Here is a 22,384-nt window from a genome sequence, read left to right on the forward strand (position 1 = left end):
CTCCTTTTTTCTATATTTAAAACTTAGGTCAGCTATGCTGGCCTATGGAGTCCCTTGGGAAACCCAACTACCAAACCATCTAATGATGGGATTTATAACTAAAGTATCTGGGCTCCCAAAAGGACTGATCTCTATAATATATAAACAACTTTTGAAAAGCTCATATTCTGACCAAAAGTATGGTCCACAGATCTAAGTGAATCTGAACAACCCTTTAACTGGACCAGAATATCGAAAAAATATGACCTTGGCATCCCGTAATCCGAACCATCAACTCACAGCTCCCAACTGTTCACTGCATCTACTATGTTACTTAACAATGACGGTTTATTGAATCCAATAAATTGTTTCCCCTTCCCTGCAACTAACTATAGATAAAGGGCTAACTATTTGTTTAGGCTGCTTCATTTAGACACATCCTTGCAAGCAACTAATTTCACAGTATGGACACAAGATGACACTGAAGTTCCATTTAAATCTGCATCATCCTTGTTTTGAAACTGCTCTCATGCAGATAAACTTGGTTTAGAGTTAAAACAACTGAACTAAAGGACAAATACTCTGGTAGCCTATTTTATGAGGTTAATCAGTATATATATTTTTGCATCAACCTCAAAATAGTACAATGTTATCATTCCTCTCTCTGTGTGAAGCATGCCTGTCACTGACGTTTGTCCCCTGCTGATGGAGAGTGGGTTGCATTATCTTGTGCATTTAAAACAGTTAGTTTTGTTCTATATAGATTTTCTTTGTCACATCAACGAGGACTAGTAGTTGCAAAGTAGCAAGAAAGTATTAAATAGTTGCAAAGTTGCTAATTAGCTAAAATGCTAAAGTTGTCCGTGATGACATTCGAACAATCAACCTTTGGGTTGCTAGATGTTCATGTTATACTCCTACCGAACCACCATCCTTTCGTTTTTGCGTTAAGTAACCTTCCATGTTATGTAACCACACTAAGCGTAACATATACTAATGTCAGTGTCTCGGATTTACATTTACTATGTTACGTCTAGTCTATGAGACCAGTCTGGGCTTGAAAGTCAAACTAACGTTGTTGTGGTTTGACATGTCCATTTTTTCCCTTGATATTAAGTCTACGTTAGAGAGTTTGGGTCAACATTTTTAATTGGCTACTATCTCACGGATAACCAAGATCAGAGCAATAGTCTTTGTTAATTTTTTGGGGGGCGGACTTGGTCTGTCCCAGTCCGTGTCCTGTCCTTGGATTATCCTACATATTAGAGCACGCGGGAGGGCAGTCGAATCGTGTAAAGGCAATCGGTGAATTATTTGTGGCGTGCACTCGTTCAATCACTGTCATTACAGCGTAACGCTTAGCAGCAAATTCCCTGAAACAACATGCCACCCAACTAGGCTGTGTGATGTTCTGTGACTATTGCGTGCAGTGACACACTTCGCCTTCAGCGTCTGTGTGCGTCTCTGTGGGATCAAGCATCGTTACTTTAGGACGATTATATCTGATTCTGGAGCGCGACGCAGATTCTACCGACCGGTTATTCGGACCGGCCTGTCCGGCAACATAGGCTAGGGGAGGCAAAGAAGGCAGACAGAGGAGTGTGTTACTCCAAGAGATTGGCTGGAATAAACATATTTATTGTTTCACTGCAGTCATGATGCCGGTAAGTAAAAGTAATCAGATAGAAGAGAATATATAATTTTTTTAACTTTGAGAGGTCTTGGAAATAGATTGTGGATTGAATTAATAAATGCCTGTGGAATGAATAGCTTGGAACAAATGAGCTCTAATAAAAAAATATATAATTAACTTTAGGCTACATATGGATTGTGAGTCTGCAAATTTGAGTGGTGGATGAGCTACAGTACTCCCATCAATTACAATGTCCACCTTTTGTGTTTGAGTGGTGTGTGTTTGTGTGTGTGTGTGTGTGTGTGTGAGAGAGTGTGAGCAGGTGGTGAATGAGACAAATCACTGCAATATCATTTTTTTTACTATGATTAAACATCACTTGATAGACCACTGATCTATGCATATTCTCAACTCTCTGCCTGCCTATACAACTACACAGAGAGAGAGTGAACATTAAGGGGAGTAAGGCAGACTTTTAGGGTAGCCGATGTAAGATCCCCACACAACAGTGACAGACAGGCAATTCTGGTGATCACCCACACAGTGACGCACATTCACCATGACCTGTAACCTCCCTGTCAGTGTCAGTCCACCAGTAGCTGATGTCAGTGTAAGAAAGAACACACACACACACACACACACGGTTCCAACAAGGCTCTCCTCATGCCTGCTAATTGGCTTTTGCTCTTTGAGCAATTTTTTACTTATATAATTAACGAGGCAGGGAAGTGGGTTGAAAGTTCAGAATTGCATAGCTACTTTTGCAACAACAAAAAAATAGTGCAATTAATCGCATTGTCTGAAAGTAATCCAAATACACTGGAAACATCCAAAATACATCATGTATACAGCTAAAAACAACAATGCAATGTCAAAACAAGTTGACATGGAGGTTAGAGTGTGCTTTATCAGTGTTAGAGTGTGCTTTACCCTCCTGCGGCTGCGTGGAGAGGAGACCAGGCTGGAGAGAGAGAGTCAGTCAGTTGCTGTTTGAATGACGGAAGGGATTAGCCTGTGGATTGTGATGGTCTGGGACGGCCTCGCTGTGCGTCACAGAGGTTGGGTGAGATGGCTGAATTTCTGGGTAATTTCCCACACCAGATGAGCTTTCAGCTCTGCACAAGCCCATCTCGCTCGCCCCTATAGTCCGACTGCTAAGGTAGTCCTCCTATCTCTCCCTTACAATTACAGTTGAAATCGGAAGTTTACATACACTTAGGTTGGAGTCAGTAAAACTCTTTTTCAACCACTCCACACATTTCTTGTTAACAAACTATAGTTTTGACAAGTCGGTTAGGATATCTACTTTGTGCATGACACAATACATTTTTCCAACAATTGTTTACAGACAGATTATTTCACTTATAATTAACTGTATCACAATTCCAGTGAGTCAGAAGTTTACATACACTAAGTTGACTGGGCCTTTAAACAGCTTGGAAAATTCCCGAAAATGATGTCAAGGCTTTAGAAGTTTCTGATAGGCTAATTGACATCATTTGAGTCAATTGGAGGTGTACCTGTGGATGTATTTCAAGGCCTACATTCAAACTCAGTGCCTCTTTGTTTGACATCATGGGAAAATCAAAAGAAATCAGCCAAGACCTCCGAAAAACAATTGTAGACCTCCACAAGTCTGGTTCATCCTTGGGAGAAATTTCCAAATGCCTGAAGGTACCACGTTCATCTGTAGTACGCAAGTATAAACAATAGTACGCAAGTATAAACAATAGTACGCAAGTATAAACACCATGGGACCACGCAGCCGTCAAACCACTCAGGAAGGAGATGAGTTCTGTCTCCTAGAGATGAACGTACTTTCCCAGAACAACAGCAAAGGACCTTGTGAAGAGGCTGGAGGAAACAGGTACAAAAGTATCGATATCCACAGTAAAACAAGTCCTATATCGACATAAACTGAAAGGCCGCTCAGCAAGGAGAAGCCACTTCTCCAAAACCTCCATAAAAAAGCCAGACTACGGTTTGCAACTGCACATGGGGACAGATTGTACTTTTTGGAGAAATGTCCTCTGGTCTGATGAAACAAAAATAGATCTGTTTGGCCAGAATGACCATCGTTATGTTTGGAGGAAAAAGGGAGCGGCTTGCAAGCCGAAGAACACCATCCCAACCGTGAAGGACGGGGGTGGCAGCATCATATTGTGGGGGTGCTTTGCTGCAGGAGGGACTGGTGCACTTCACAAAATAGATGGCATCATGAGGTAGGAAAATTATGTGGATATATTGAAGCAACATCTCAAGACATCAGTCAGGAAGTTAAAGCTTGGTCGCAAATGGGTCTTCCAAATGGACAATGACCCCAAGTATATATCCAAAGTTCTGGCAAAATGGCTTAAGAACAACAAAGTCAAGGTATTGGAGTGGCCATCACAAAGCCCTGACCTCAATCCTATAGAAAATTTGTGGGCAGAGCTGAAAAAGCATGTGCGAGCAAGGAGGCCTATAAACCTGACTCAGTTACACCAGCTCTGTCAGGAGGAATGGGCCAAAATTCAACCAACTCATTGTGGGAAGCTTGTGGAAGGCTACCCGAAACGTTTGACCCAAGTTAAACAATTTAAAGGCAATGCTACCAAATACTAATTGAGTGTATGTAAACTTCTGACCCACTGGGAATGTGATGAAAGAAATAAAAGCTGAAATAAATCATTCTCTCTGCTATTATTCTGACATTTCATGTTCTTAAAATAAAGTGGTGATCCAAACTGACCTAAGACAGGGAATGTTTACTAGGATTAAATGTCAGGAATTGTGAAAAACTGAGTTTAAATGTATTTGGCTAAGGTGTATGTAAACTTCCGACTTCAACTGTACTCCCTCCCTATTCCCTTTATTTCCACCCAGATTTACAACCCCTCTCATAGCTTTTAAACAGACAGCGGAATTTACCATTTGGGTGGAATAGTCAGAAAAGACAAGCTGCTAGTGGACTGAGTATTATCATAAGTCTTATTTTGAGCTGCTGAACCTCCATGGAAAATTGACTGGGTTGTACATGAATTATCATTGGGAGTTTGAGTATTATAAACATCACAACCAATAGCATATAACCTACTACAATGGCAGTGTTACAAGCCAAATATGAAGTTCAGAGCCCTCTAGTAGTTAACTGGCTGATTTTGATCGTGAGCCATTTTGTACGCTCTCATCTCATCTCATGACTTGACCAGTAGCCAGTTGTAGGCTTACAGACTTAACCTGTTTAATTTACTGACTTACTGTTGTTGTTATAGTGAGAGTCCCCCTCCTTCTCTTCCTCGATCATATCAGGGCAGAGTCTAAAAATCTCCTCCTCAGCTCTCATTAGTGTAAGTGACGCATGACATCACTGTGTAGTCGAGCTGCAGGGAGCTGTCGTTGTTATGACTCCTGCCCTGCCATGTGCCATTTGTATTGATGCTTCTCTCTCAGGTTTTGGGTCAATACCATTTCAATTCAGTCCATTAAGGAAGTAAAGTGAAATTCCAATTCCAATTGGGGGGGAAATCACAGAGGAAAATTGGATTTGGAAATTCTGTTTACTTGCTGAACTGACTGAATTGAAATGGAATTCAACCCAACCGTGATCTCGCCAACTAGAGGATAAAGTACATTTCTGTTTGTAGCAGAACATGGAGCAAACAGTGCTAGTCTATGTCAGCTGCTCCAAGGCAGGGTTCTATCACAGAGAAAGCTATACATCCGAACCAAAACAAACTAGGTTCCGATCCTCACCTTATAAAAACGGAACCTTCCATTCAACCTCTTGACTTAATGGTAAACACTCCCCCCCAGTCCCGCGTCAATGTGCTAACCCACTAGGCATGTATGTCAGCTGTGTGAATGGGAGGCTGTCAGCTCCATTGAATAGACTGAGGATGGAGAGTGTTGTTTACAGTCATGTCCTGTGTTTAACTTCCACAATCTCAAGAAGAACAGGACTGTCTGTCTGGGATCTTTTCTAGGGGTGCCAGGCAAGCGTGTTTCCACAGACACAGTGGTTGCTATGGAGACTTTATTGACTGTTCTGTTCTGTGCTGCACAGGGGAGCCAGCCAGGACACTAAATCAGGTGTCGGTTGGTTGGTCCGGGTCAGTCCCAATGTGTCTGACTCTGAAACCTCACACTGTCTGTCTGCATTTTGTGTTCTTATCTCTGTTGTCTGTCCTGGGACCTGGTTAAAAGTAGTGCACACACACTATGTCTTTCACCAATCAGACATGTTGCAAATCCATCCACTGATAAGGAGATACTGTATCTCAAATCTCTCTAATGATTTGTTATACTTTTCATGTGGTTCGTTTGATGCCTCGGCGGTATTCCTTTTAAGGAGCTTAAGACACGTTGTTTATAAACATCTTGCCCCATAGGACTGCCTCTGAATCAGAAGTGGATATTAGAAGGGTTTTGCACACACGCGCACACAGACGCACGCGCACACACACACTCACACTCACTTTCTATCTCTCTCTGCCTGGTAGATGAGGTCTGAGTAACAGGGTAAACTGTGCATCACAGGGATTTGTTTCCAGGCAGTGGTTCATCAGTCAGCCCAGCTCCAGGCCCACTGCGACAACACCTGCTTTGTGTCCTCAGGCCCGGGATGCTGCTGGCACAACCATTAGATTTGGGCTTCATGGAAATCAGTCAGGAGATCCATTCTGCCCTTCTTCAGACCAAAAATCAAGTGAATGAGAATAGAGAAAGAATATATGAGATGGGATGGGATCATTTGTTCTCTAACAAATGGAATTATTGTAGTTTTGTCCTCTCAGCAGGTTTAAGTTTAAGGGTAGGTCGTCATTGTAATTAAGATTTTGTTCTTAACTGACTAGCCTAGTTAAATTAAGGTTAAATAAAAAATAAAAAGTTATGTAGCTGCTGGAACATTTGAACGTTTGAACAGTCAGAATGTGTGTGCCTCTGTGTGTGTGTTTAATTTAATTTAATTTAATTTGACATAACCTTTATTTAACTAGGCAAGTCAGTTAAGGACAAATTCTTATTTACAATGACGGCCTACACCGGCCAAACCCGACGACGTTGGGCCAATTGTGCTCCGCCCTACGGGACTCCCAATCGCGGCCGGTTGTGATACAGCCTGGATGCTTCTGTGTGTTGTTTAGCTGGATGATTATGTGTCTGTGGTCACTGAGTGTCCTGTTCCTCCTATTGATGCCCTGTGACAGTGACAGCCTGGTCTGGTTAGTGTCACCAGGCGCCTCTTATCTCTCTCAGCCCTACGGCTGTTCCTGTTCCTAGGGAATCTCATTCTGAAGGGGGCCGGCCACGTTATATTACCCCTACCCCTTGCCTGGCACTGGCTCTGGCTGCATTTATCACCACCCCCACCTTGACTACGCTCCTCACGTTCAGTCACTGACACCCCCACCCCTACCCTTCTCCTGCCTTGTGCCTGGTGTCACCCACACGCACACACTTGGAGACCCGTGCACACAGACAGACACGCAGTGAGTCTCTCTCAGCCCTGCCTGCCCTCCTGTCCATCTGTCTGCCTGTGTGAGTCTTCTCCCTCCGGCTCTATGAAGAAGTTCTTCAGCATGGTGCTGCACAGTCTGGTTAGTGTAACCAAGGACAAGGACAAGGACAAGGCCTGGCTCCAGAGGGTCCGTCCCGGGCCGCAGCCACAGCAGCTGAGAAACCAGGGCAGGAAGACACCATGCAGGGCGGCTAAGGTGAACCGACAGACGGACGGACAGACAGACAGACACAGGGTTATAGCTGTAGCACTGGACTGGCTGGGAGGTGGGCGCTGCCGCTGTTCTGTCCTGTCCAGCTTTGAGTCTGACTCTGACGGTACCCATGTGCTGCTGCTTAAAATAGCAAAAGGCATTCACAGCTGGCTAGGAGTCATTTTCGGAAGCTGGAGAGTGTGCTTGTATGTTAAGTGTTTGTGCAAGTTTAAGAGGTTGGTGGGCTGTTGATGTTTTTGTTAGTGAATGAGTGTAGTTCGGATGAAGGGACAGGAGACAGGAAAGGCACAGTATGTATGTGGTTGAGTACAGAATGTTGCTGATGCATATGAATGTGTATTGTATCTTTTTGCACATACTTTTCAAGGGGATTAGATTCTAGGTGTTAGGCTTATGTGTGGTTTCTTTTTGTAGGTATACAATGTTACTTGACTGTGTGAAAGTTTATTATGAATGTTAACATGTTACTGTGTGTGTCTGGCTGGCTCTCCTATGCAGAACTAACGTGTAGTAGGCTGCTCAGTGTGAGTGTTTAATACAATTAGGCAGAGGTAGGTTTAGCCCCTCTTTTAGCTTTTTTTCTGTCTGGTTTCTGACCTTTCATTGAGAGATAACAGCATCTCTGGGCAGATTAAGAGATGCAGGACAGAGTAGATCACAGATGCATGCGTGTTGGCAAACACGTTCCTGTGTGTCAAGAGAATATTTAGCACCGATGATGAGTTCAGGACTGGTTTGGGTTTTCTCAACCTTGTTGGTTGGTTGGTTCTTGTTTGATAGAATGTTTTAGTAGTCGATACTACTACAGGCCAATCCCTACGGAGAAAAACATAGTTTATCCTTTTCCCCCTACAATAACCTTCCCTTCCTGGATTTGTTTTTGCTCTCTCTCTCTCTCTCTCTCTCTCTCTCTCTCTCTCTCTCTCTCTCTCTCTCTCTCTCTCTCTCTCTCTCTCTCTCTCTCTCTCTCTCTCACTCTCACTCTCACTCTCACTCTCACTCTCACTCACTCTCTCTCTCGGTGTATGTTTTCACTTGTCACCCCGTGGACACAGACATACACATGTTTATAATCTCATTATTATAGTGCTCTCTATGTTGTAATCTGCGCCTTACAGAATTCCTCCTCTCAATCTATCTGTCCGTGTCTGTGCGTGTGCTCTGGCAGTGAGAGATTACCTTACATCTTGGACTGGACGTGCGGCCCCGTTGCAGGGCTTGTCTCGGTCGGTGTGTCTGTGGTTTAGACATGTTTATGGGGCTGGGCTGAGCCACTACAGAGTGGAGGCAGAGGGTTTATACAGATGGTTTATACAGGCCAAGGGACCAGTGTCAAGCACCTCTGTCTATGTCAATCCTATAGTGGAAGTATCCGCTGCAGCAGGAAGGGGGGTATGACATTTAGAGAGGAACATATTTGGATTCCGCAACCCAAATTTGCAGATTAATCCTAAATTTAGCAGATTATCCCCCATTTCCGTTTACTACAGATTGTCAATCTGGAAATGAGGACGTCACCTCTCATTTTACCAGGAAATCCTATTTATATATGTGGTTTCTCAGTACTCTTTATTGAGAGCAAATACTGTATTACAGGCACGCACACACACACACACACACACACCTTCGTGTTGCCTCTTTTTTTTGTGCTAGGAATTTCAATAACCGATCTTGTTTTTATTTACCAATAGGTTGTAGGCACTAACGGAAGCAAACTTGTCATGATGCCACCAAATCACTCTTACTTTAAGCATGTTGGTTTGGCAGTCTGCCTGTAATATCTTTGCGCTTGTAATATCTCTCCTCTAATGTTTATAGCTCAGCTCAGTCTTCAATAGTCTCTCTCTCTCCCTCCTGAGTGCCTCTGTCTTTAAGGCAAAGCATTTGATGTAAATGTATTTAGGTTAGAGGGCAACCGGAGCTAAGGGGACATTTCCTGTAATTCAAGAGCTTTCCTCCCTGGGTTACATGCATTCAAATTCCTGGCATATGTACGTTGTGTAGATATTACCAGTAGTCTGATCCCAGTCAGTAGCTTGATCCCAGGTATGTATGTGCTGTAGCCAACTCTTCATGACTACGATATAAGAGTTTGCTAAGGCATATACAGTATGAGCCCAGGCTATGCTTTGTCAGAGATACATAGTACGTTTAACAAGCTATTTCTCTATGTCTCCCTCATGCAGATGATCCTGACAGTGTACCTGAGTGACAGCCAGCAGATGCTGACAGAGGTGCCCATCACCCCAGAGACCACTTGTAAGAATGTGGTTGAGTTTTGTAAGGAGGCCGGAGAGAACGGGTGTCACCTGGCTGAGGTCTGGAAGGGAAAAGGTAAGTGATGCTTTCATCTTTAGCCTCTAACCTCGAACCTATCTAACCTAATCTTCAACCCCTAACCTCTGGGATTAACTAACTGACTGCTTTATTGCTACACTGACTGACTGGTGTTGAGCTTCGTCACAAGCTCTAAATGCACTGAGCAAAGTGACAAGTTGAAAATCTTAGCTTTACAGATATTTAGCAAAGCACTGTATTTTTTTTTTTATAGTTGGTCTCTGCTTCGTGACTTTCTTAAAATGAACTTGTAGTGATTTCTTCCAAGTTTTGCATGAATCTATTCAACTGATTGTCTTGATATACAGTGCCTTGACTTTTTCGACATTTTGTTGTGTTGCAAACTGTTTTTTGTTAAAGATCTACACAAAATACTCTAAAGAAACATTCTTACATTTGTAAAAGAAATATGAAAAATAAACACTAATATATCTTGATTAGATAAGTATTCAACACCCTGAGTCAATACATGTTAGAATCACATTTGTCAGTGATTACAGCTGTGAGTCCTTCTGGATAAGTCTCTAAGAGCTTCCCACACCTTGATAGCAATGATCAACATTTGGCCATTATTCTTTTCACAATTCTTCAAGCACTGTCAAATTGGTTGTTGATCAGTGCTAGACAACAAATTTTCAGATCTTGACATAGATTTAAATCAAAACTGTAACTCGGCTACTCAGGAACATTCACTGTCTTCTTGGTAAGCAACACCAGTGTAGATTTGTGTTTAAGGTTATTGTCCTGCTGAAAGGTGAATTAATCTCCCAGTGTCTGGTTGAAAGCTGACTGAACCAGGTTTTCCTCTAGGATTTTGCTTGTGCTTAGCTCCATTCCATTTCTTTTTATCCTGAAAAACTCCCCAGTCCTTAACGATTACAAGCATAACCATAAAATGATGCAGCTACCACTATGATTGAAAATATGGAGAGTGTTACTCAGTATTGTGTTGTTTTGGATTTGCCCCAAACATAACACTTTGTATTCAGGACAAAAAGTGAATTGCTTTGCAATTTGTTTTGCAGTATTACTTTAGTGCCTTGTTGCAAACAGGATGCATGTTTTAGAATATTTATATTCTGTACAGGCTTCCTTCTTTTCATTCCACTAGGATTGTGGAGAAACTACAATGTTGTTGATCCATCCTCAGTTTTCTCCTATCACAACCATTAAACTCTGTAACTCTTTAAAGTCATTATTGGCCTCCTGAGTGGTTTCCTTTCTCTCTGGCAACTGTGTTAGGAAGGACACCTGTATCGTTGTAGAGACTGGGTGCATTAATACACCATCCAAAGTGTAATTAATGACTTCACCATGCTCAAAGGGAATTCAATGTCTATTTTTTTTTTACCCATCTACCAAAAGGTGCCCTACTTTGAGAGGCATTGGAAAACCTCACTGGTCTTTGTGGTTGAATCTGTGTTTGAAATTCACTGCTCGACTGAGGGACCTTACAGATAATTGTATGTGTGGGGTACAGAGATGAGGTTAAAAAATAATGTTAAACACCCAGAGTCCATGCAACTTATTATGTGACTTTTTAAGCAAAGTTTTACTCCTGAATGTATTTATTCTTGTCATAACAAATGGGGTTGAATGCTTACTAACTCAAGACTGCTTTTCATTTGTAACAATTAATAAAGTATTGTGTGTAGGCCAGTGACCAAAATATCTCAATTTAATACATTTTAAATTCAGGCTGTAACACAACAAAATGTGGAAACAGACATTGACAGCCAGCCATCATTGAGAAATTTGACTTGGCTAATGACCCTCTCCTCTCCCCTCCCTGAACAAAAGCAGTGGTGGTCTGCCCCTGACATACAACAATGATGTTCTTGTCTCAGGCAGCCTGTACGTCCCAGACAGACAGTGAGGCGGGATAGAAAGTGGGTCAGGATGTCTCTCTATGACCCTCCAGGCTCTGGTGCTTGTTTACATACATAGCCTGTGGGCCTGTCGTCACGTAGAAATAGAATTACTGGAACAGAAAAAGCACCTCAGACCACAGCAGTTTTGTTTTTGAAGCTCAGACTGCAGACAGCAATTTGACAGTACACTCATGGGTACAATCAATATGGCCGCCGGTCCACCCACTACAGAATGTTGACTTGAATGGAATCGTAATTCTATTTCAATGTTTTCACAGCCCAAACCCGGCTGCACAGGCCAGGGAGCGCATGAACACATGCCCTAGTGAGGGAAAATAGAGTAGCTAGCTACAGTGCCAATAAGGTTGGCCTGACTTTCATGGGTTCTTTACTGAAGACAGGTATTTCTCTTCATCGCGACCCAATACAGTGCGTCAGTGCCAGAGTATAGCTGTGGGGGCTTATGTGGTTTATCCTATTCTATTAATAGAAAGTACTTAGTTAATCTCTAATGATCATCAGGGCTGAGGGGCAATCAACCCACCATGTCACTTTACAATCACCAATAGATAATTACCCAAGTCTATGTGTCTAACAACAACTCCTGTTTTCTTCTCCCTCCCATAGAGTGATCCTCTCATTAGTGTTGTATATATTATAACTACAGTATATTATAACTCTGTTCTCCTTGTCCTCCCCAGAGAGAGTGATCCCCTTTGACTACCTGATGTATGAGCACCTGCAGAAGTGGGGTTCTAGGAGGATGGAGGTCAGGTTCTACCTGAGACACGAAGACTCCCCCTCAGAGAGCAGAAACCAGGGTGGGTGACTGGCCCTCGCCAGGCCTGGTCCCAGATCTGTTCATGCTCTTGCCAACACCATTACTGTCATTGTCAAGCCAAACATGACAATGAGTGACATGGAGTTATAACAGCACATTCAGGCTTGACCCATGACTTAGGCTACATCTTAAATGGCACGCTATTCCCTGTATAGTATGCTACCTTTGTACCTGAAGTGAAACTATTCATTATAGAGTGCATTACTTTTGGCCAGAGGCACCCTATTCCATATAGAGTGCACTACTTTTGGACAGAGGCACCCTATTCCATATAGAGTGCACTACTTTTGGACAGAGGCACCCTATTCCATATAGAACATAGGGTGCCATTTCTGACGCAGACTTATTCTGTTTCTCAGTTAGCTAGTAACAGATCAGATAATATAAACCAGACATTCACTGAGAAGCCATTATCATAAAGAAGGTTGTCATGAAAAGCAGTATATTCTCTCAATTCTGGAACAGCTCAATGTATGTGTCCCAAGTGGCACCCTATTCCCTAAATACTGCACTACTTTTGACCAGTGCCCATAGGGCTCTGGTCAAAAGGACTCAAAAGTAGTGCACTATAAATGGAATAGAATGCCATTTGGGACATACTCTGTGCTTTTGTTTTGTTTCTTTGAACAGGAAGGTGTGTTTCTGTTTTGGCTCCCGAGTTCCTGTTAGAGCTCTCAATCCTGTTTTTCCATGACACATAACTGGCTCTGTCTGTCCCTTTCCACGTGGCTGAGTGTTTGTGTGCGTGTGTGTGTGATGGCTCTGAATGGTTGGCCTGCCTGCCTGCCTGACTGGCTTTTATGTAACTAATCTCTTTTGCGGCTAATTGGTCTCCTCGCCTGTGACCTCCTCTGACCGGTGCACCTGAGATGGATCAGAGAGAGAGAGACACCCAGGCCTGCAGGGTTAAGGAGGGTGGAGGCCTGGCCAGGGGTGGAGGGCAGGGGACTGGTGCCTGACTGGGACCTGACCTGTGGTGGAGGGCAGGGGGACTGATGCCTTACTGGGATCTGACCAGGGGTGGAGGGCTGGGGAACTGGGGCCTAACCAGGGGTGGAAGAAAGGCCTGGGAAGTTGGAACTAGCCTTAAGTAAAGAGAGGAGCTTTACCGCTGTTCACTAGTTCTTATCATGTTAGCTATCTATACTGTAGACTGACTTCCTGAGAGGGGAGGATAAGGTATCAGAGGCTCCCAGCCCACCTTCAAACAGAGAGAGGGGGAGGTACAGTACAGTCAAGGCAAGAGAAATCCAGCCATGTGGAACATGCTACAGATGTAGGATCTTAATTTGATTACCCTGTTGCAGGAGAGCATTCCTAATTACAGGCCTGCCTGGTGGGCATTGCAATGAGGACAGGTCTGGCCCATTGAGGTTGAAGTCAAGTACAGAGAAACCCATCCGTGTTGAACATACTGTACTAAGGCCCTGCCTGGGGGGCATTGTACTGTAATGAGCACAAGTCGGCCCATTGAGGTTGAACATGTTAAGGCCCTGCCTGGGGGATAGTGTAATGAGGACTGGCCCATTAACGTTGAACCTCCTATAGCCCTGCCTGAGGGGCATTGTAATGAGGACCGGCCCATTGAGGTTGAGGTATTTGCAGCTGACTGACAGGATTACCCACATAGTGATTCAGGCCCAGGATTTAGGGAATTAAACATCTAGCTATTTATAGATGACACAGTTGGGGGGGGGGGGCTGTTTCACCAAAGAGAATAGAGAGTCCAGGACACTGGACTGAGTGCCTGAGGGAGGGACGGTTGGGTAAACGAACCGTTTGGGATCCCACGGTTAAGGACAAACGCCCCTCCCTTATGACTCTGGACTGGAGTCACATGGCACGGCGCGCCGGCCCAGCGGAGAACCAACCAATGATAATTAGACTTAATACTGGATCCTGGACAGCTCTGGCTCAGTGTTTGGACTCATTAGACCAGATCACTATCTGACTGAGGGCTCTGTGGGGGCTGTACTATACTGTTCCGCGCCAGGCATCTGCTCTTATCCAGTCTGAGACTAGTGTGACAGGGGAGTTTGGAAGTTGGTTAGGAGACCGCAATGCAGTGAGTTGTCCTAGAAGGTATGGCTGTGGTGATAGTGATCAGATGTCTGACTCGTGATAGATTTGTCCTGGGCTGTATCCTGAAGCAATTGTTATCCTGTGTAGTAGGTGTATGTCAACGTCATTTTGTTAGGAATGTGTTTTTCTCCTCATGATTTGTAGACCTCTGCGTTTCATTATTGAGTCATGTGTGATCTAGATTCTTGATTGGTCATTGTAATCTATATTGTTAACGCTGTACTGCGCTACTGTGTTAGTGACTGGTTATGTGCACTGTTGTCTGATGTAATGTCCTTCTTTGCTATTCAGGGAGCCAGCTCTCTCAGGACCAGTCCAGCAAAGGCAGTAGAGGGAGCTCAGACCAGCCTTGTGAGGACAGGGTAAGTTCTCACAACACAACACACACAAAATGCACACATTCACACACTGCAGTAAACAAACACACTTCCTGGCATAATGCCTGCCTGCTCATTAGCTTTGTGAATGGGAAGGAAAGCTGTATGGCGTCATGATTTAGCATTTCAAGTCTTAATAATTCCTATCCATAGGGCCAAAAAAAATGTTTTTACTGTAATGCCAAGGACTTCCTCGGTCACTCTCTTTAAGAGATTTTCTTAGTGGGTCTTTAACTGTGAGAGAGAGGCAGAGCGTGCATTGCTGTGTGTGTGTGTGTGTGTGTGTGTGTGTGTGTGTGTGTGTGTGTGTGTGTGTGTGTGTGTGTGTGTGTGTGTGTGTGTGTGTGTGTGTGTGTGTGTGTGTGTGTGTGTGTGTGTGTGTATGCTCGATTGTGCGACTGTGGGTGTGTGTGTTAGTGTGCTCAAGTAAGTAAGTGTGTGTGTGTGTTTTTGTGCGTGTTAGATTGTGCTCGAGTGAGTGTGTGTGAGTGAGTGTGTGTCTGTTGTTGTTTGTAGAGTACAGAGGATTAGAAGAAGGCTTAGTGACAGGCATGATTACAGTTCCCTCAGAGTTTGTCCATGTGAAAACAGGAGATAAAGCTCAACTTACTACGGTCTGGCATCTCTGACCCAGGCTGGAATCCTGACTGCTTTCTTTGGCTATTATTTTTGTGTCACATATCAACAATTTCCCCTAGATGCTGTCCCCAGGCAGTGCTCAAAAGCAATTGCATTTAGTTTCACAGTTTATGATCTGAGATACTCATCTGTCACTCAAACGTTCGCTTATGTCCTTCATTGACAGCCAGTTGGTTAAGGTCTTGTAAGTAAGCATTTCACGGTAAGGTCTACACTTGTTGTATTCAGTGAATGTGACAAATAAAGTTGAATTTGATTTGAGTTACATGCGCACATCTTCAAGTTCAGATTCCGCCATGAATGTATTAAAAGAGGCAGATAACCTTGTATATCATTTAGCTTAGTAACTTAACACGTTTAGCGACAGTGCATCTACCTTTAGTTGTGAGTGCTTTTATTCAGGACTGGTTCTCTTAGTCAGTCAGTCCTGATGGATTACAACTATCTCATGAAATAACTGTTTTAAGATCATTTTGGGGGGCTGATTCTCACTGGTGTGTGTGTGTGTGTGTGTGTGTGTGTGTGTGTGTGTGTGTGTGTGTGTGTGTGTGTGTGTGTGTGTGTGTGTGTGTGTGTGTGTGTGTGTGTGCTGAGGTTACAGTTACTGGGGTGGGGTTACTGTAAATACACTACATAACCAAAAGTATCTGCACACCTGCTCATCGAACATCTCATTCCAAAATCATAGGCATTAATATGGAGTTGGTCTCCCCTTTGCTGCTATAACATCTTCCACTCTTCTGGGAAGGCTTTCCACTAGATGTTGGAACCATTGCTGCGGGGGCTTGCTTCCATTCAGACACAAGAGCATTAGTGAGGTCGGGCACTGATGTTGGGCAATAAGGCCTGGCTCTCAGTCGGCGTTCCAATTCATCCCAAAGGTGTTCGATGGGTTTGAGGTCAGGGCTCTGTGCAGGCCAGGCAAGTTCTTCCACACTGATCTCGACAAACCATTTCTGTTTGGACCTCGCTTTGTGCACGGGGGCATTATCATACTGAAACAAGAAAGGGCCTTCTCCAAACTGTTGCCACAAAGTTGGAAGCACAGAATCGTCTAGAATGTCGTTGTATGCTGTAGCGTTTAGATTTCCCTTCACTGGAACTAAGGGGCCTAGCCCAAACCATGAAAAACATCCCCGGACCATTATTCCTCATCCACCAAACTTTACAGTTTACAGTTGGCACTATGCATTGGGGCAGGTAGCGTTCTCCTTGCATCCGCCAAACCCAGATTCGTCAGACTGCCAGATGGTGAAGTGTGATACATCACTCCAGAGAACGCTTTTCCACTCCTCCAGAGCTATACACCACTCCAGCCGACGCTTGGCATTGCGCATGGTGATCTTAGGTTTGTGTGTGGCTGCTCGGCCTTGGAAACCAACTTCATGAAGCTCCCGACGTACAGTTCCTATTCTGACGTTGCTTCCAGAGGCAGTTTGGAACTCAGTAGTGAGTAGTTCCAACTGAGGACAGACGATTTTTACGTGCTACGTGCATCAGCACTCGGCGGTCCTGTTCTGTGAGCTTGTGTGGCCTACCACTTCGCAGCTGAGCCGTTGTTGCTCCTAGACGTTTCCACTTCACAATAACAGCACGTACAGTTGACCGGGGCAGCTCTAGCAGGGCAGAAATTTGACGAACTGACTTGTTGGAAAGGTGGTATTCTATGACGATTCCACGTTGAAAGTCAATCATTAAAGCCATTCTACTGCCAATGTTTGTCTATGGAGATTGCATGGGTGTCTGCTGGATTTTATATACCTGTCAGCAATGGGTGTGGCTGAAATAGCCGAATCCACTCTTTTGAGAGGGTGTCCGCATACTTTTGAATATATAGTGTATAAATAATATGCCATTTCGCAGACACTTTTATCCAAAGCAACATTTTTGTATGGGTGGCCACAACTGGAATCCTGACATTGCAAGCGCTATGATCTAGCAACTGAGACACTCAGGACTACGGTTAATTGATAACATGTAGCATGGTGTCTCTTTCTGATCAAGGGGCACTCAAGCTGCAACCCATGGGCTTGTCGTGGTTGGCTGTCAGTGGTTTATTTAAAAAAAAGTTGACAGTATAGTCTACTGTACTATGTTGATTCTTAGCAACCTCATATCTCTCTGTGCATCATTGTCTTCACAGGGTGGAGTAGTTCACTGTCAGGAAAGTGTGTGTCTTATCAGTTATATGTAGGCCAACTCAATCCAAGTGATCCTTTTTTTTTAAGGAGATTGGAGATTTGAACGTCCTTTGATCTTTTTATGGGTTTTCAGACAGTATAGGCAGATGTTAGGGGGGAGACACTGAAGGATGAATGACTGGTAGGAAGGGCTAAGCCGAGACCCGAACCCTGTGGATGGGCATATGTGGTCCAGAGTCTAGAGTGTTACAACTCGACCAGACTGAAAGTTGAAAGTTCAGTGTGGAGACAGAGGCAACTTTGGGAGAAACAGAAGTTCCTTACGCCAGCACATTGTGCTGATCTCATTGTCTGTCAGTGTCTTTCCCTCCTCTTCTTTATCCTCCCTCTCTACATCTCTCTGTATGTTCATTTCCTTCCTCCCTTTCTCCTAGACATGAAGTGTGCTGCCTCCACCCTCACATGATCCTGCTACTGGATGTATTGTAAGGGAGTGAGCTGTGGCTACAACAGAGCAAGGCTCAGGCAGCAGTGGTTGGATGGACCCTTATGGCTGACATGACACTGACACCTTTGTTTGCACAACTGTGTGTAATTATAGAAATAACAGCTGGGTTAGGGAATAACTTTGATTATGTCAAAACAGGTCAAGGGTTTGTTGATAAAGATTATTATCTGCTCTTTTTCCATTGTACATTTGTTGGGGGGGGGGGGGGGGGGTTGGGGGAATCAAAACTGAAGACAGTTTAGGTGTCATAATGATTAGGTCCTTAGAATTGGGATTTGTGTGTGGCGCAAGCAGCAACTGTACATACCATTTATGTTTGAGACTGACTCTGAGGTTCTATTGAGAATGACATTTATTATGCAAGAAGTGTAATCTGTATTTCTGAGATCACAGCAATTTTAGAATATGATGCATGAAAGCGCTGGAATGATTGGCGCGAGATTAATACAAGGTTTTGTTTCCCCTAAATTTCCATTATGTGCATTATCAGGAGGGTCCCAGTACCTGTCCGGGAGACAGCTGTGGCGCAGAGACTTTATGGCAGCAGGAGCATGGGAAAGGGAGGGGATGTTCTCGTGCTGCAGTCCGGCTCCAGCAGCATAGAGAGGAGAGGAGGAGCGAGAGAGGGAGAGTGAAAAGAACTGCTGGCACGTCAAAATTGGACAAATCCCTCACAGGGGAGAAAAACTTACGCAGTCACAAAGTCACGTCAGCGACGAAGAATGGGCGCTTTTGAAACATGTTTGAGATGTTCTTATAACCAACGTAATTTTTTTTTAAAGGTAGCTAGGGGTGTTTGTTGTAGGAACATATAGTGTGACCCGTTACTCGCCAGGCTAAATGGATGTGACAACTATACCGGTCCATCTCATCCCGACTGAGTCACGGACTTGATTTGCCCTCCCTGTTTACGGAATGCGCACGCTGGTTTACATGTTCTAACGTGACACGAGGGGAATAACAAACCGTGCTCCTTGAGCCGTAGGAAGAGACTCGTAAATCACCGCATCGGACAAGTGCGAAAGTTGCGATAGGAATCGGTGCATTGTCATTCATTGGCTCGGTGACCGGGGCTACGTTGGCTGGATGAGTAGAGGAACGATTTGATTGAAAAGAATGGAGTGGAAACATGTTGAGGCTGTACAGGAATTTACAGTTGAAGGACAATGCAGCAAAATTAAGGTGCGATCTTGCAGAATTACCTGGGACGCCCACCAGGTAATAAAACCAATTTAAATGAGATCTCTGTGATGTTTTGTCATGGTGTAAAGTTTCTCCGGGCAGGTCACATATTGTCTGCCTATATGTTTTCATGTGTTTTTATTGGTTTGTATAGCATTTCATTGTATGCCAAATAGGCTATAAAGGCTAGGAATGGTAACATAAGGCATGCATAAAAAGCTAATAATATAATTGATTTAATTTAATTTAATCTTTATTTAACTAGGCAAGAAAAAGATATGCCCAAATCCCTGATGATTAGGCTATTACATGTTTGAATATCAGCATTTTTCTGGATTTTACTGATCATGCAATATGTCATAATTGCATAATTAAATAAATTATTGTCAAATGGCACTGATTTAAAAAATAGCTGCCCGTTAGTGTGTGTAATTGAAATATGTAAGAGATGTTCTATAGCCTACATCTTTTTCTTTAGGATCCCCATTCATGTGGGGTGTGATTAAAACGACATATGATTTAAGCTAGTGCTATAGTCATACCTATGATGACGATGAGACAGCCTATAGGGAGGAGGTCAGAGACCTGGCAGTGTGTTGCCAGGACAACAACCTCTCCCTCAATGTCAGCAAGACAAATGAGCTGATTGTGGACTACAGGAAATATAGGGCCAAGCACGCCCCCATTCACATCGACGGGGCTGTAGTGGAGCACACAACCAACACAGTCGTGAAGGGGGCACGACAACACCTCTTCCCCTTCAGGGGGCTGAAAAGATTTGGCATGGGCCCTCAGAATCTTAAAAAGTTATACTGCTGCACCATTGAGAACATCTTGATTGGCTGTATCACCGCTTGGTATGGCGACTGCTTGGCATTCGACAGCAAGGCGCTACAGAGGGTAGTGCGTACGGCCAAGTACATCACTGTGGCTAACTCCCTGGTATCCAGGACCTCTATACAAGGGGGTGTCAGAGGAAGGCCCTAAAAATGGTCAAAGACTCTAGCTACCCAAGTCATAGACTGTTTTCTCTGCTACCACACGGCTAGCCTTACCGATGCTCTGGAACCAACAGGACCCTAAACAGCTTCTACCCAACGCCTTAAGACTGCTAAATAGTTAGTTAAATAGTCAACCAAATAGCTACCCGGAATTTCTGTATTGACCCTTTTGCACTAAACTTTTGACTCATCACGTATTCTGCTGCTACTGTTTATTATCTGTCACTTTATTCCTAGTTATAAACTCAGCAAAAAAAGAAACATCCTCTCACTGTCAACTGCATTTATTTTCAGCAAACTTAACATGTGTAAATATTTGTATGAACATAACAAGATTCAACAACTGAGACATAAAGTGAACAAGTTCCATAGACATGTGACTAACAGAAATTGAATAATGTGTCCCTAAACAAAGGGGGGGTCAAAATCAAAAGTAACAGTCAGTATCTGGTGTGGCCACCAGCTGCATTAAGTACTGCAGTGCATCTCCTCCTCATGGACTGCACCAGATTTGCCAGTTCTTGCTGTGAGATGTTACCCCACTCTTCCACCAAGGCACCTGCACGTTCCCGGACATTTCTTGGGGGAATGGCCCTAGCCCTCACCCTCCAATCCAACAGGTCCCAGACATGCTCAATGGGATTGAGATCTGGGCTCTTCGTTGGCCATGGCAGAACACTGACATTCCTGTCTTGCAGGAAATCACGCACAGAACGAGCAGTATGGCTGGTGGCATTGTCATGCTGGAGGGTCATGTCAGGATGAGCCTGCAGGAAGGAAAACACATGAGGGAGGAGGATGTCTTCCCTGTAATGCACAGCGTTGAGATTGCCTGCAATGACAACAAGTTCAGTGCGATGATGCTGTGACACACCGCCCCAGACCATGACGGACCCTCCACCTCCAAATTGATCCCGCTCCAGAGTACAGGCCTTGATGTAATGCTCATTCCTTCGATGATAAACGCGAATCAGACCATCACCCCTGGTCAGACAAAACTGCGACTCGTTAGTGAAGAGCACTTTTTGCCAGTCCAGTGTGGTCAAGCGACGGTGGGTTTGTGCCCATAGGCGACGTTGTTGCCGGTGATGTCTGGTGAGGATCTGCCTTACAACAGGCCTACAAGTCATCAGTCCAGCCTCTCTCAGCCTATTGAGGACAGTCTGAGCACTGATGGAGGGATTGTGCGTTCCTGGTGTAACTAGGGCAGTTGCTGTTGCCATCCTGTACCTGTCCTGCAGGTGTGATGTTTGGATGTACCAATCCTGAAAGACGTGCTGTTACATGTGGTCTGCCATTGCGAGGACGATCAGCTGTCCGTCCTGTCTCCCTGTAGTGCTGTCGTAGGCGTCTCACAATACAGACATTGCAATTTATTGCCTTGGCCACATCTGCAGTCCTCATGCCTCCTTGCAGCATGCCTAAGGCACGTTCACACAGATGAGCAGGGACCCTGGGCATCTTTCTTTTGCTGTTTTTCAGAGTCAGTAGAAAGGCCTCTTTAGTGTCCTAAGTTTTCATAACTGTGACCTTAATTGCCTACCGTCTGTAAGCTGTTAGTGTCTTATCGACCGTTCCACAGGTGCATGTTCATTAATTGTTTATGGTTCCTTGAACAAGCATAGGAAACAGTGTTTTAACCATTTACAATGAAGATCTGTGAAGTTATTTGGATTTTTACGAGTTATCCTTGAAAGACAGGTTTCTGAAAAAGGGACGTTTCTTTTTTTGCTGAGTTTATGTACAGTACCTATCAAAAGTTTGGACACACCTACTCATTCAGGGGTTTTTCTTTATTTTTTACTATTTTCTACATTGTAGAATAATAATGAAGACAATCAAACTATGAAATAACACATTTGGAATCATGTAGTAAGCAAGAAAGTGTTAAACAAAATGTATTTTATATTTGTTTGATTTGATGACAGCTTTGCACACGCTTGGCATTCTCTCAACCAGCTCCATGAGGTAGTCACCAGGAATGCATTTCAAGTAACAGGTGTACCTTGTTCAAAGTTAATTTGTGGAATTTCTTTCCTTCTTAATGCGTTTGAGCCAATCAGTTGTGTTGTGACAAGT

At 43.9% G+C, this 22,384-nt stretch overlaps 1 protein-coding gene across 10 annotated transcripts in view; it reads left to right on the top strand.

The window, feature by feature from the left end:
• Window positions 1-1,189: 1,189 nt before the first annotated feature.
• Window positions 1,190-22,384, top strand: part of LOC139553354 (apoptosis-stimulating of p53 protein 1-like) — a 41,133-nt gene continuing 19,938 nt past the window's right edge. For 3 of the 10 annotated variants that reach the window (XM_071365592.1, XM_071365593.1, XM_071365594.1), the window contains exons 1-4: window positions 7,015-7,308; window positions 9,513-9,660; window positions 12,236-12,355; window positions 14,749-14,819. In XM_071365592.1, the coding sequence (XP_071221693.1) occupies window positions 7,156-7,308; window positions 9,513-9,660; window positions 12,236-12,355; window positions 14,749-14,819 (492 nt within the window). In that variant the 5' untranslated portion in view covers window positions 7,015-7,155. Of the gene's footprint in view, window positions 1,644-7,013; window positions 7,309-9,512; window positions 9,661-12,235; window positions 12,356-14,748; window positions 14,820-18,854; window positions 19,341-22,384 lie in introns of those variants that run through there. The other 7 variants (XM_071365591.1, XM_071365595.1, XM_071365599.1 and 4 more) reach the window with 5 other exon arrangements.

This window comes from Salvelinus alpinus, chromosome 25 (assembly GCF_045679555.1).
Source record: "Salvelinus alpinus chromosome 25, SLU_Salpinus.1, whole genome shotgun sequence".
Classification (NCBI taxonomy): Eukaryota; Metazoa; Chordata; class Actinopteri; order Salmoniformes; family Salmonidae; genus Salvelinus; species Salvelinus alpinus.